Here is a 15,092-nt window from a genome sequence, read left to right on the forward strand (position 1 = left end):
GATGGTGTCGGCGGCGCCGGGGGAGCTGGAGGCGGGCGTGTCGCGGCAGGGCCAGACGCGGGAGCACGCGCTGCTGGCCTACACGCTGGGCGTCAAGCAGCTGGTGGTGTGCGTCAACAAGATGGACCTGGCGGAGCCGCCCTACAGCCAGCGGCGCTTCGAGGAGGCCGTGCGGGCCGTCGGCCTCTACCTGCGCAGGATCGGCTACAACCTGGCCGCCGTGCCCTGCGTGCCCGTGTCCGGCTGGACCGGCGACAACCTCACCCTGCCGAGCCAGAAGGTAGCGGCGGCTGTGAGGGGGGAGGCCTGTGCTCATGGCAGCCGGTGAGACGCCCCTGGCTGCGCAAGGCGAAGGTTCCCCAGCAACGGGGGGCCGAGGGAGCTCACCTGGGGCAGGAGCTGCTGGTGGGCTTCCCCCAGCACTGCTCCATGTGGGCTGTTGCATGGCTGCCCCGTTTCCCTCCCAAGCATCCCCTCTGGGGTGGGGGTAACGGCTGGTGGGCACAGACAAGCTGGGCAGGCCTTGCATGGCCTCTGGCATCTGCATGCTGGGAGCGCAGTCCCCAGGACCAGAGCTTGGGAGGCACCAGTCTAGTCCAGGTTAGATAGTGGGGAAAGGAGCTGGTGCTTGCTGGGAAGCGGCTTGGCTCTGGGAGCTCTTGGTCTGTCCTAGCTGTCGGCGTGATGCATCTGGCCTCTTCCCCTGCAGATGAGCTGGTTCAAAGGCTGGCAGGTCAAACGGAAGGAAGGTTATGGGAAGGGACAAACTCTCCTGGAAGTGCTAGACTCTCTTCTGCCTCCCGTGCGTTTGAGTAATAAGCCCTTGAGGCTGCCTCTGCAGGATGTCTACAAGATTGGAGGTTGGTCTCGGGAAGGGGCTGGGATTTTCCTATGGGACTCCTGGGGGAAGAAGGGGGAGAAGGCATGAACCTGAGTAGATCAGAGGTTTTTTGCTTGTGCCCCTCACAAATGGCCTTCATGAAGAGAAGGCTCTGCTTGCTCCTAGCCCTGTCACATCTGGAAATAAGTGACAGCACCAACCTGGGCACTGGTTTGGCCCAGTAACCTTGGCTTATGCCTTGTGTGGCAGCGACGCATGCTCTCACTTTGCTGTTTCATCTGCTCTACAGTAGCTATCAACTGTGTTGCCTTCCTGGTAAAAGTGGCATCAGAGATGTCCTCGCCTCTTTGCACAAGCTGACTTCCACCGGGTGACTTCTTCATAAGGAGTCCCTGTGGAGCTCTCCAGAGTGCGTGCCTGCCATAGCACCAGTGCTTCTTGCTGACACTAGAGACTACCAGCTTGGATCTCCTTGTTAGCAATGAAGCTACTTGCCCAATCTGGAACTTCATACCTGCTTGTTTTGGAAGATACCAAATTCCCAGTTGCACTTCTTGTAGCTGCATAGCCATGGATGCCTTTCTGGCCCTTGGAGGGTCAACTTTCTCCTTTTGAAGGAGAAAACTCTGAAGTTACCTACCTGCCCTGTCCTGGCCAGGAGAGCTTATTTTGCTGCACTACCTGCGCTTTGTATAGTCAGCTCTGACAAACGCATTTAATGTGTGTGCTTTTGTTTTTTTCCCTAGGAGTTGGTACTGTACCTGTGGGGAAGATAGAGACTGGCATTCTCAAACCAGGCATGACTGTCTCTTTTGCCCCCACAAACCTATCGGCAGAGGTCAGATCCATTGAAATGCACCATGAGCCACTGGAAGTGGCTTTTCCTGGTTATAACATAGGCTTCAACGTAAAAAACATTGCAGTCAAGAACCTGAGACGGGGCCATGTAGCTGGTAACTCCAGGAATGATCCTCCAGCAGCAGCAGCTCACTTCATAGCCCAGGTACTGAGATGCATTTGCAGGCAGAGTAAGGTTGGTTTGTCTGCTGTTCTGGAGGCCTCCCATGAAGGGCAGATGGGTATTTGGGATGAGCAATGAGGAAGCTGCAGTTCTTGGAGGGTGTCTTCTGAAACAGTACTTCCAGGAGGCCTAAAGTAGGGGATGGAGAGGTGTTTTTAAAATCTATTTGTAGAGTAAATGCTGGATGTGTAAGTGCTAAAGCTGATGATTCAGATGGTTGCCAATTGAAGCAGCTTAATAGTGTCAAGACATCTTGGGCATTCTCCCCTAAACAGCAGAGGTGAAAAGCCCTCCACTTATTCCTGGGATGTTTCTGGATCCTAGGTGATTATCCTGAACCACCCTGGCTTCATCAGGGCTGGCTACTCCCCAGTGATAGACTGCCACACAGCTCATGTCACTTGCCAGTTCGCTGAACTCTATGAGAAGATTGACCGTCGCTCTGGGCAGAAGCTGGAGGACAGTCCATCTATGCTGAAGTCTGGGGACTCTGCTCTCATTAGGCTTATACCTAGGAAGCCCATGTGTGTGGAAAGGTTTTTCGACTTTCCGTCCTTGGGTAAGTATCTGAAGTCATGACAGTGCTGCCTACTAGCTGCTAGTGCTTTCTCCTTTTGCCTTCGTAGTGAAAATGTAAATTGAAGTACCTAGTCCCTGACTAGGATCCACTTGAACTGCTCTCTACTCCCAGGAGGATCCACAGCTTAACTTCACTAAATGGCTATTTCTGGACTAAAGGAACCCTGGCATCTATCTGCAGGAATAGAGACTGTCTTGCCTAATGGAGTCAAATAATAGTTAAACCTAGTTTTGGCTTAGTTTGTTTTTTTCATTTCAGGTCGCTTTGCAGCTCGGGATTTGAAGCAGACTGTTGCGGTTGGAGTCATCAAATCAGTGGAAAAGAGATCCACAGGCTCTACTAGAAAACAAGTGCAGAAAGCTCTGCTTATCTAGTGGAGTGCTGCCAGCTATGTGAGAGGTTAAGTTTTTTGCAAGCTACCTTCATAGAGAAATGTTCATGGCTTGTGGGATTGGTTTTGGGTTTTTTGCTTAACCTCAAGTTGAGGATCTTTTTATGTTTAATGCAGTGGGATTATTCAGTGTTTGAACAATTAAAAGTCTCATCAGATCAGCCTTATTTGCATTTGTTACAAAAGCCACCTTGGACATAATATCCTTACTCTACACCCTTGAAAAGGGCTGGGCCTGGCCTCTCAGTCCCATCTGTAGAGACCTTCAGCCCTTTTGAATAAAATCCCAAGGACAGCTTCATGCAACAACTGTGGCACAGGCTGGAACCTGCACCTTTCTTAAAGCAAGCTTGACAAATTTTAGCTATAACTGCACATGGCCTCTACTTCTGCTTAAGTGACTGAATGTAATGTTCCATAGTAAGCTTCCAAAAGACGCCTTTTGAATGAGGAAGTGCATTGTGTCTAGAGGAAGCTGTAACAAAGCCTAGGCTGCAGCTAGTTTGTGGAAGCACTGTTTGCTGACTGCTTACCTAGGCTCTCTTCTTTTTGCATTTTTGTCTCTCTCTCTCCCTCTTTTTTTTTTCCTGTTCCCTTCAGGAGAATGCAGGTTGGAAAGCCAAAGGTTGAGTTATTTGATATTGGGAGTAATCTACCTCTTAACATGGCCAGATCTTAAAATGTAAATCCATACTGAAGCATGTAGCAAGTCTATGCTATTGGAGGAAGAGATGCTTAAATCTTGTAACCTCCGCTAAATTGTGGCAAAATGGGCAATGCAAATAGTGACACTAAAAAGAGCATTTTATGCAAGTAGTGACATCCCCACCCAAAGCTGACTTCTTCTTTTGGACCTAAAAGTACTCATAGCCAAACACTTCATACTGAACTATGAAAGCAGTAGAAACAGCCTAAAAAGTGATCCCTAGCTAAGCTTTTTATTGATAGTAGTTTTCCTGTCCTAGAGGCCTTACAGACTACACTTGTCAACAGATTGAGCTTGCTTTTTCAGTAAGCATGGGGAATGTAGTTCTCATGCTAACTAGTAGCAGCTGTAGCCTATATTGTTAACACATTTAATTGGCACCTCCCTTTAGTCTCTGGGTGCTCTAGCTTGATGTCAATAAAGCTGTACACCCAAATGCTAGTTTAAGCTTTTAAGGGACCAGCAAAACAAAAGGGTGCAAGCTTCTACTTTTAGTCCTAGGGTATAAATCTGGAAACAATGGCTTGTGCTAAATTGCAAACTAGTAAGGTCCATAATTGACTCTTTACCAACCTGTATAAATGAGTTTTTAATAGACCCTACCTTGTAGAACAAATCTCTCTTTAAGGGAGCATTCAAGGTCTGGAGAACCTCCAAAATACTCTAAGATATCAGAAATTGTAGTCTTAACTAGCTCAACTGTCTGCTACTTCAGGCAGTACCCAGTAGGCATTCACATTAGGGTTCAGATTTGTCTACCAGCTATTCTAAGGGGTATACCAGGTTCCTGAAACTAAGATGATTGCTGCACTCTGAGCAGGAGCACCTGACCCTCACTCTTGTGTTTTTACAAGCCCAAGACAACTTCCTCCTGTTCTATTTGGCTGAGCCACCTGAGTGGAAGCTTAAAAAGGGGAAGGAACAGGGCAGCATAGTTTAAATTTTGTTTTCTATAAGGCTTCAGCTGAATACCTCCTGCATGAAGGGCCAGATGAAGTCATTCCAGACCTACAGCAAACCAGTCTGAATGGTCTCTCTATCACAGTGGAGTTTCAGCTTTCAGATGCAGTTCCAGTGGTTGTCTCCCATCTATGTAGCAAACAGAGTAACTTGAATGAGTGGAGTGACTAGTTATAGCTGCAGCTTTCAAAATTTTTCTTGTGGCAACAAGTCAGCCTTCCTTCAATTTGAAGTGGAAAATACTTTTCCCTCTTACTGTGATTTAGGAAAAACTAAGACCCTCTAAATGATATGCAAAAATAAGGGTCTTGCTCCAGTACAGAAGGGAAAAACAGGTCACTGAGAAGAGGGAAGAGAAAAGAGCAATGATGGAATGACTTGGCCAGAGAAATGGATGGATCATGTCTTGGCCAGAGAAACATTTTCAGTGCTTCTCACATTCAGCATGCAAACCCCAAACTACTAGCGAGAGAAGCTCTTGGTGGAGGGCCCAGGCTATGGGATATATTGCAGACTTTAGTGTAATGAGGAGTTACCAGAGTTAGCTCATAGGACTGTTGGTGGTGGTGGCCGTGGTCTAACTGTAGCTCACAAAGTTACTGAGTTAGAGCACTGGGAGACTACAGCACTGCTGCTGGTTCATGAGCTAGCTCTGTTCACTCACCACTTCCTGCCAGTCAAGCTGCCTGGGAAACTCATCCTTCAGCAGCACTTGGGGCAGGACAAAAACTAAAAAGTTTGTGTAAGTTGCTTTTAAATAGTGAAAGAGTAAACCTAGTAAGTCAGAAAGGAAGGAGTTGGGGCCCTCCTTCAAGTAGAAGAGTCTGTACTGAAAGCATTCAAAAGCCTAAAAAAAGGCTCTACAACTTCAAATGAGTTTACTTTCTCTGGTGAAAGCTAGATCATTATTTCTCACTGTGGGGGCTGGGGTGCCACAGGAAGTGTGAGGAGTTAAGTAAATAAGAGCAAGCTCTCCCTGCACAGCAGCCCCTTACCTCCTTGCAGAAGGGCCAGGCAGAACTGTAATAAATATGTTTTTTTTTTGGTTTGTTTTTTTAAATGGGGTGCTGTTCAGTTCACAAGTTATGAAGGGATGGCTGGAGTCTAAAAAGATTGAGAACCACCGGGGTAGGTAGCAACTTAGACAGGCACTCAGCCCCAGAGATCACATCCATGGATATTGAAGAACTGTTTTGCACTACAGCTGTTTGAGATGCTCTGTTCGCCCTTCTGGAGAGAGAGGAAGATGACCAAAATTGCAAACGTTTCTTCCCGAACAGAAATGCACTTTGAATTTAGATAAGCCCACTGGAGAAAGCTTCACAGCAAAATGCACTCGTTACTCCATGGGTTGGATTAAAACACTAACTACAGGAAAATGCTTCTGTACATAACAGATATATTGATGGGGACCAGGCAAGGTGTGTGCTATATCCAAGTACTTAGGATGGTCTCTTGCACACCACTGAAGTACACTGACTTTTTCACCTCAAGGATATTCCAGTTGACAAAAGGGCCTTGGTTCAAATGTCTGGGATCAACTGAATACATTTATTTAAAAGCGACTTTAAATATTAAAAAAGTAGAAATTAACACATACAGTACTCAAACTCACATTAAATACATGTGAAGAGACAAGTGTACTGATGTTTGACCTTAACATTCAAATAAGAAGTCAAGATTTTAACTAGTGGCACTACCAGAGCTGATTTCTATACAACACATCAATGTACTATGTAATAAAAAAATAAATAGCAACTGCTGTTCAACAGTAAATAAGACATCATTTGCAGAACATACTTCCCCCTCCTGGGGCAAAAAAACTAATTAGCTATTTGTCCATAAAGATCTAGACTTTCTCCAATACCATGTCATGTACAAAATTGCAGAGTGGCTCATTGAGTTTAAATAATACCGTACTTAAACTCAATCAATATCATACAACGTGTTTTTCAGGTTTCCTATGACCCACGATAAGCCAGAATAAACAGAACTCTTGTTCCTGATGGAACTCAATTTCAGTTTAAAAAAATGCATGTATACTACTGCAAAGAGTGTAGAAAAGAATAGCATTTGACTCAACATCATTTTACATGTCCAAGTTTCTTTATACATTTTGCTTTTACCAGCTCATTTTGAGATCACTTAAAAATACACTTGACCACAAAAAGTAAATAGTTTTTGTTCTTTAATGCAACTTAAAACATTGTATGAATGCATAAAATGGAATGCAAAATAAACTCCGGGCCTGACTTCCTTCCAGAAAAAGTATGAGTCTGAAATACTGTGGGTAATGCTGTGGGGGAAATGCCAGCAAGCATGGTTGCACTATGCCCTGTTGTTTTTTTTTTTTCCTTTTCTTGTTTTTTTTAAGAATAAACTTGTTTTTGTCATAGATGAATAAGCAGTTGTTTAAAAGCCACTTTCCAATAAAGGTTTCAATATTTTGCAATTATCATGCAGGTTTTATTAGTCTGATACTTAAATTTTCCATATTAGCCATATCAATAAGATTAAATATTCACTGACTACAGCTTTGTCAAACTGCTCTAAAAATGAAAGCTTTCAGAAAATGTGCATTGTGCTTTTATGGAATGAGAGAGTCTCCTGGGTAGCCAAGATGATCTACGAAATAACGCAAGTTATATCTGTTATTGTGCCGAAGTGACATCCATCTTAAGAAATGTACCAGGCCTATATATGAAAAGCATGGAACCTGACAAAAACCGTTTATGAAGAAAAACAATTGTGTGTTAAAACGTAACATACCGTAGAAAATGAGAAAAATTAATGGAGTTGTATTTTAATAGTGTGTTAGATGCTTTGAATAGAGAAAAAAAATGAGAGCCTTAATTAAGTGCAAGGAATGTGTTTTCAGGCAATGCAGTTTCATACTTCTGAAGCTACCAGGGGTCAAATGCAACCCTCAAAAGACTATTAGAACTTTAACATTATAATAATGTGTTTGCTGGCTGATGCCTGGAGGTAAGACCACAATTTTGGTTTAATGAAGACTATTAAAACAACTTGATATTGGTGATTTGGGTTTCTCTCATCAATAGCAGAAAAAGGGCAATTTTCACTCTTGATTTTTTTTGAAAAAAAATATCTACAACACTGAGTTTGCCAAATAACACACCACTTACAAAGTTTTACATTAGCTAATTATAACCTTCAACAATGTTGAAGCCATTTTTAAAATGACAATGTTCAGACAGCCAATTAGCTATAAACTAATACTGTTGCAGGCTCGCATTTCAATGTGAACAGTGATAAAATTGAAATGCTCTCTTGTTCAAACTTAACTATGTGACTACAGTACTATTCATGTACAAAGGCAGGTTTTAAGTAAGCTTCTAAATGCATGCATAATGCCAAGAGTAATACTTTCTAGAAGTTAAATGAAAGAAGGTTTACCAAATTCCACATCTTTCTAATGCAGGACAGTCTGACTGATGTTTAATAAAAAAGTTCTCAGAGGGAAGTAATTTGTAACCTTCTTACAGTGAGGTAAGATCACAGGGAAACCGCACTCACAGTGCACAGAACAGAAACATGAAATGCTGGATGCGCACCCAGAAATGCTACTGCTGTCTGTAAAGTCAGTGAATATTTCTGTTGCTGTTTTTATAATAACACTTAACTGAACACTTCATTTAATAAATACCAAAGTGGGTTTCATAGCTGTAAACGGTGTACACTTAAAAACTCTAGACTGGTCTTTAAAGGGCCCAAACCATTCACTTTGAAAACAGAATCTAACTTTCTAATCATATAATTGAAAATACGGAGTTTGTTAGGAACAGTCATTTCTATACAGTTACATGGGTGATTGAAACCACCTATATTTGGAAAGCTGGCAGTTCGTACACAATTTTAACAGCATGGACAGAGATGTAAGTGCTAGATGCCAAGGATGGCTTCAACAAACCCAATAAGGCGTGCCAGGTTCCAAGGCTACCATAATACTGGCAAAGGCAGAATAACACAGTATATTTACAATGCAGATATAATTCACCTCATGAGGTTGACCTTAAATGAATTCTTATTTTGTAACAGCAGCTATATATACAATTGTGCACAGGATTACAGGGAGGCAGCAGCTGTTCGCTTTTGCTAAAAAGCCCGTCTTGCATGAAGGATGTGCAATGCTCAAGTTTTGTATGTTTATTAGTCTGACAGAATGTGCACAAAGGACACAGGGAAGACTCCTTTCCTCTCCGGCTGTCCTTCGATGTGGCCAATCTGCAACAAAGGAGACAAACATGGTTTAAGGACTTCCCATTTATCCCATACAACCACCATGCACTTCCTTCTGCATCTTGGAGCAAGTGAGCTGGGGTCCTGCATGTTTCGCCCCATGCCATGTAAACCCTCCACCAACTGACCCAAGTCAGCTAACATTTGGCTTTATATAAAGATCAATAATAAACCATCCAAACATAGCTTAACTGATAAACAGAAGCACGAATGAAAGCATGTAGAGTGAAACAGAATTAAAGGACTGTCATTGGAATAGGAGGCTGGCAAAAGTCTTGTATTTCACTGAATTGCAAGAATTTCAGGAACATGGAAGAAGAAAAGTGCACCTTCAGCTACAGGTATCAGACTGTACCTGGGGTATCAAGTATCTTCTGAAGCATTGCTGACCAACTCACTCCACAAAGATATTTGCTAAAAGTGGAAAATGACATGGACTAGTTTGTTCTATATGATGAGTAAAAGAAAGCCTTACAGAGCACTTCTTATATCAAGCAAAGACGACAAGCGAGGGATAGAGGGTCCATCTACCCTCTCCCTGAAACAATCAGAGCCCCAAAGCCAGGTCTAAGCCCTCCTGCTTAAGAAGGATAGAGCCAACAAGTCCCACGAACAAGTGGACCACGGTGTTGCAGTCGTCAGTTCCTACAGACAAAAAAGATGCGTGAAAGGGGAATCCAAACATTTTCAAGTAAGTTATCTGGTGTGTGGGCATTTCAAAACTACAGCTCTAATTGATTGCATTAGAACAGCAGGCGTCGTTTCGTTACAGTCCTTTTCTGCCTCATGGGTATAAATCTTGTTCCACTGTTTTCAGAACAGCATAACCCTTTCTGCTCCATAGGTTGCTGTAATGGGGGAGAGGAGACTAGAAGGGAAACGGCTGGGGCTACAACAGTAAAAACTGAAGCGTATGGCCCACCAGCTCTCTCCTTCCATCCAAGAAGCACCTCTTGGTTTGGAGCTCTCCCCAGCATTTCAAAGAGAGGCTTCTTAAGAAGATCCCAGCTTCATTTACAAACCAGACTTAGCAAGCACTGCCAGCAGCGTTCTCACTTCCACCCAGCGATTTGGGGGCATACAGCCTTAACCAGACAGTGCTTCATTCACAGACTCCACCGATCTGAGAAGGTTACTGATTCTAGCATTTATTCCTGTTTTGTGGAGCTGGTGGATTGACTCGGCTGGTTTTCAGGCAGCTAAAGGGTTAGATAACAGGTAGACCTCAGTGAACCTTCACAGGGCCTCCGGCTCCAGAAATGATCTGCCTTTTGCACCTGACATCTGCGGACAACATCAGAGGTTGAAACCATCCTGTATCTGTAACAAGAGGGTCCCGATTCCAACTGTGGTCTTTGAGCACTGTTGTAATAAAATCCTTTGCCAAATAAAACAATTAACTGCAAGCCATCCTCTCCAAATTTCCTTGCATCAACACTTGCCTTTAAGTAAAGCACATGAAACAGAGTTTTCCTTGTTCTAAACAAGTAAGAAGAAGATTTGTAATTTAAGGAGGAAAAAAGAGAAACATTTTCTCAGATACTGAAACAGGACATGTTGAATATATTAAGGTTACAACAACAGAGGGGTCATTAGACCTGTAGTTCTGCTTTGAGTCAAAGATACAGAAGTGATGAATTCTCTGCAAACATACCGATAAGGACTATTGTCATCAATGATCAACTGATAACATGCAAGGTCCTCGGGCCATCTGATGTCAATGGAATTGTTACTATTCACATGCACATGAGATAACCCCTCTACTTACATCAGCAGAATTCAGTGCCAGTACAAATTCATGAGGCAATTCCACTGGCTTCATTATAACTGTGCATTACAAGTTCATTAGGATCTCTGACTTAGCAAGGAAATCACCAAATTCTCTTTTCAAGATCTAGAGAAAACTGACATCCAAGCCATTTTTTAATATTCTGCAGCTGTTGTACTGTTCTTTATGCCAAATGCATTTAATGGTGCTTATATCATTAGGAGACCAGCTAAATATAACAGAGCAGTTACCTGTAAAAGCACGGACCTTTGCCTACTCCCTCTGTTGCCACTTCTCCCCCACTTTGGCCGAGGCATTCCCCTTTCTGATATTTTGTCCTGGGTCTGAATCCTATTACTCTCTGGGCTTCCTGTCAGTTGATGAAAATAAACCTTGTGTGTGGTGCAGAACCCACTCAGCCTGGGCAGCACTGCAGGTGGACAGCTGGACTAACAGCTGTCAAGACAGCACAGAAGTTGGAATCGCATTTTTATTAATAAAACCTGTCTCATTTCCCCAAGCTGCAGCTGTGAGGAAGAGAGGCAGGATTCATTAGGGCTTGGGGGGAAGCCAGCGGACAGTGAATGGAGGACTGGGTCCTCTGACTGGGTGTGAGGTTCAAAGCAGAGGACTGAAGACTGGATCAGGTCCAGAGAGGCTGTGGAGAAGGAAGCGGCTGATCCACAAGGGAGACCAGAGGGGAAGCAGGAATAATAACTGTTGGGTAGGGAAATTGCTGATAAGCAGCATACCATTTATGCAGGAAAACCAGCAGTGCATGGGATTAATGATGATAATCAGGTGGATTCCCAACCACTCTAACAAGTGCATTCAACATTTCTGGAAGACTGGATTCATAGGCTGCCATTGCCAATAATAATAATAAAAGCAGATCCAACACCTCCAAATTTGATGGAAAGCTGGTATATTCCAAAGACAAAGTATTGCATGTCAGATGCATCTTTCTGAGCAAGCCAGAGCCATCCCCTGGCCAGGGTGTTTTTAGCAGCTTTTAGGGGAGAGGCAGAACCCAGAAATTCCCCTCCCCATATTCCCCTTCTCCAGTTTAAACCCTGGCTACAAGTCTAAGTCACTACTACTGCTTGAGGCTTTTGACAGAAGATGTTATGCAAGTCACATTCCATTCTTGACATGGTGTCATTGTCTACTTTCTCCTAGACCTGCAGAAGGGTTAAATGAATACGGAAAAGCACAACACAAGTATCCAGGCAGTGTCTGGTCTCTCAGGAAGCTCACCCAATTAAGCAACTGTGTAAAGCCAATTGTAAGTTTTGAGGCTAACTTCTTCTGGATCGGGGGGGATCATTTAAATACTATATATATCTGTTTTAAGAAACTAGATGGGACTGATGTTCAGGACCTTTAAATAAGTCAAACAAGGTGTATAAGTATGAACAAGTTAGCTGCTGCTCAACTGACATGACAACCAGAATAGCATCAGTCCCTCAGCATCTTCATAAAAGGACAGATACTCACCCACCACTCTTGGTCCTCTTCACCAGTTACAATAATTACTTCTCCTTCAACAAAGGTAAGCTCATCATCATTATCTGCTTGGCAGTCATAAATGGTCTTTACTCTTCTGACTTTGTTTTTCCCCTTAAAAAAAGTAAAAGTTCAATGTTAAGGAGCTCAGAGAAAGGGATAATAGAATTTAAACAGCTTTGGACTCTCTTTTATTCTCCAAAACCCCTTTATGTCATCAGTCATTTGTCTCTGACTGCAAACCAAAAAGGATAAAGAAGCTGCACTGGTAAAGTGATGGTAAAGAAGTTTCATCAAGGATTTTAACCAAGTTTAGTGGCTGTCATCGTTTGTACTTAAAACTACACATTTCAGAAAACCCAGCATCTAACATACTACTTTATTAAATTATTTTGCACTGAAATGATATCAGAGCCATTGTTAGTAGTATTTTCTGCTTAGGCTGGAAAGCAATTCTGACAACAGCTTTGATATCATTTCAGTCCACACACTTACCTTTTAACACAGACTAGAAATAAAAATGCCCTCCGATTTTCAGAAGATTCAGGGGCCGAAGAAAATAGCAAATATAAATCCCACTATTTAAAACTGTCTCTAGAAGTGCTGGATCCCAGCCCACACTGCATTCTTTGATTCAGGTCTAGATGCAAACCGAAATCTGAAAACTGTATGAGATTTTCACCCAAGATACTAGAAATCTCGTATGAAATCTAATTTCAGAAGACTACAAACCATGTAATACTGACAACATAAGCCACTGATGAGATAATCGACTCTGAAACCAAAACATGATCTCTAGGTCTATTTCTGCCCATAGTTAAGAATTTGTATCAAAGCACTGCCCCATTAGCTCAGCTCTAGACAGCTATATGTGCATGGTAGAATTTGTCTGCTTCTATACATTGAATTTCTATCACCACTCAGATGGAAGGTACCATACAGGACAGGAACAATGGGGAAAAGATCAGAAAAAGATCTGTGCAGAAAGCTATTAATAATAATCCTCCCAGATCATTTGAATATGTGTACGTAGCTTCAGTCTGTAAATACAATGGAAGGAAACAACCTCTACCATCTACGGTGTATTATTTTTTTTCTAGTTCAAGCAAAAGTCTGTAAACAGTTGGATTTCTATACATATCTCAAGGTATCAGGATGTGAAAGAAAGTGACTGACATTGCTCCAGGTAGTTGGTACTTTGTTATTAGTAGCTTTGCTGACATTTTAGTAATCTATTCCCTTTAACTCGTGGAAGTGATGGAAAGGTGAATTCAAGCCTGAGGTGGTCTACATTTCTGCAAAGGACTAAGAGCTGGATTTTAAAAGAGGGCATATTTCCAGAGTTGATTGGAACAGTCAGGTGTAAAGAAACTGAAATATTTTCAAAGCATTTAATTTTCCCCTTTGTTAGCAAGTCCCTTACCCCAAAATGTATATAGTAGTTTTTTAGTGGCACTGAGACCATTTTTCCTCTCTGTAAATCCCATTTAACTCCTTATTAATAGTACTCGGTCAAAGCTGCTGTACACTTCTGAAATACCCAATTTCCTAAACTGGTTAACAAATGAACGTTTGCTTGCATAGTCAGTGGCTAAACAGAATCAAAGGGATTGGGCAGATGACACTAGCATTATTGGCTCTCACTGCAGATCTTGATCTTACATGGAAATGGAGACAAGGGAAGACATGTTTGAGATGGGTTCATGTCTCCCAACAGCCACACTGCCAGCCAATGGGAATGACCACTTGTGCTCACACAGGAAGATGAGCTGGGTATGGAAACCCCGGTGTGCCCCCTACTACAATTTGTGAATGCCAGCTTTTATATGGGGACAGTCCAACATAGCTGATGTAAAAATAAATGCAAGCTGAAGGTTCAGTGGTTCATTCTCAGAACATTTCAAATGGCCCAAGCGATTATCTGTATTTTAAAATATATGAAAATATTTCAAAAGGCTAATGTATTTGCCTTTCTTCATGGAGTGAGAAAAGGAGCGTGTAGAGGTCAGTTTGCCCCACTATTTTTCAGGTAAATAAATAGATGGGTTAGAAGTAGCATTGAGGGCTGGATCTGACCCAAAGGCCAGCAGCTCTAAGCACAGAAAACTCCCTTAATTCAGAAACAGAATTTGTTCCCTTCACGATGCCAAAACCAAGTGGTGAATTCAAATATAACTGCCATGCTCCTAGTCCTGGCCTTTTGTGTTCCTTATCCTCATTTTGGCATGTAGGAACCTTTGTCATCACCATCATTACCTGCTGAAACCATTCGAGAGCACACAAGTCCACCTGCACCTTCACTGGAGTGCAGTGTCACCAGTATTGTGCACTGAAACCCAATATACATCTTTCTTGCAAATTTAGCCCTAAGACCACTTCAAAGCTTGCCATAAGGCTTATAAACAAAGTGACATCGTACAGCTACCTACCATGTTTATTTTCCTGGGGAGCGGCACGGGGGTCTCTGGGAGGCTGTGCGCTAAGTCATTAGCATCTTCAGATGGTTGTTTTTGGACGGCGTCTCTAGACTGTGCATTTGGAGAGAGATCCAAGGAGTGAGATTTCTGATTGGTCTCAGTGGGTGGAGGCTTTGGAGATGCTTCTCTGGCTTGAGTTTTAGCCAACACCTCTCCTAGCTGAGGTTTGGGAGGAAGGTCCTTCATTTGTGGCTTTGGAGGTAAGTCTCCAAGTTGTGGTTTTGGTGGCAAGTCTCCTAGTTGAGGTTTTGGGGGGAGCTCTCCTGGTTTGGGGGGTAAATCTCCAATTTGAGGTTTCTGGGTTTGTTCCATAGGTTGAGACTTTGGGGGCAAGTCTCCAGGTTGTGGTTTCTGTGGCAGATCGATAGACTGCGAAGACTTCAGGAAGATTTCTGCATGCGGACTCGGTTTATCTATTGAAAGATGATGACTGGTTTCTATTTTTCTTAGTGCCACTGAAAGAGAAAAAAAACCCCAAAACATTTTCACATGCATTACACAATCTCCTTTTCTCATATTACTTTAAGGAAAGGGGCCTTAAACGTAAGAGATGATTCTCTGTAGAAGGAAGAAATTCTCTTT

The 15,092-nt window shown here is 42.8% G+C and overlaps 2 protein-coding genes across 2 annotated transcripts in view; one reads left to right on the forward strand and one right to left on the reverse strand.

Moving 5' to 3' along the window:
- The first annotated feature begins 1 nt into the window (after window position 1).
- Window positions 2–2,995, forward strand: LOC109322035 (elongation factor 1-alpha-like). The gene is made up of 5 exons (XM_019552845.1): window positions 2–280; window positions 710–860; window positions 1,588–1,844; window positions 2,187–2,421; window positions 2,701–2,995. Exons 1-5 carry the CDS (start codon window positions 2–4, stop codon window positions 2,814–2,816), a joined length of 1,038 nt encoding a protein of 345 aa, XP_019408390.1. The 3' UTR covers window positions 2,817–2,995.
- A 3,034-nt stretch (window positions 2,996–6,029) lies between these two features.
- ASAP1 (ArfGAP with SH3 domain, ankyrin repeat and PH domain 1) overlaps window positions 6,030–15,092 on the reverse strand; it is a 291,905-nt gene continuing 282,842 nt past the window's right edge. Inside the window, exons 30-32 of the mRNA XM_019552858.1 lie at window positions 14,463–14,965; window positions 12,025–12,147; window positions 6,030–8,744 (exon numbers count right to left, since the gene is read on the reverse strand). Of these exons, the coding sequence (XP_019408403.1) occupies window positions 8,670–8,744; window positions 12,025–12,147; window positions 14,463–14,965 (701 nt within the window). The 3' untranslated portion in view covers window positions 6,030–8,669. The remainder of the gene's footprint in view (window positions 8,745–12,024; window positions 12,148–14,462; window positions 14,966–15,092) is intronic.

Source organism: Crocodylus porosus, unplaced genomic scaffold, assembly GCF_001723895.1.
Source record: "Crocodylus porosus isolate Cpor-Errol unplaced genomic scaffold, CroPor_comp1, whole genome shotgun sequence".
Taxonomy (NCBI): Eukaryota; Metazoa; Chordata; order Crocodylia; family Crocodylidae; genus Crocodylus; species Crocodylus porosus.

Bases quoted from the DNA above. Each gene is read 5' to 3' on its own strand.
- LOC109322035 (XM_019552845.1), top strand. From the start codon at position 2: ATGGTGTCGGCGGCGCCGGGGGAGCTGGAGGCGGGCGTGTCGCGGCAG. The intron at 861-1,587 runs GTTGGTCTCGGG...TTTTTTCCCTAG, and splicing joins GGATGTCTACAAGATTGGAG to GAGTTGGTACTGTACCTGTG. The intron at 2,422-2,700 runs GTAAGTATCTGA...TTTTCATTTCAG, and splicing joins TTTCGACTTTCCGTCCTTGG to GTCGCTTTGCAGCTCGGGAT.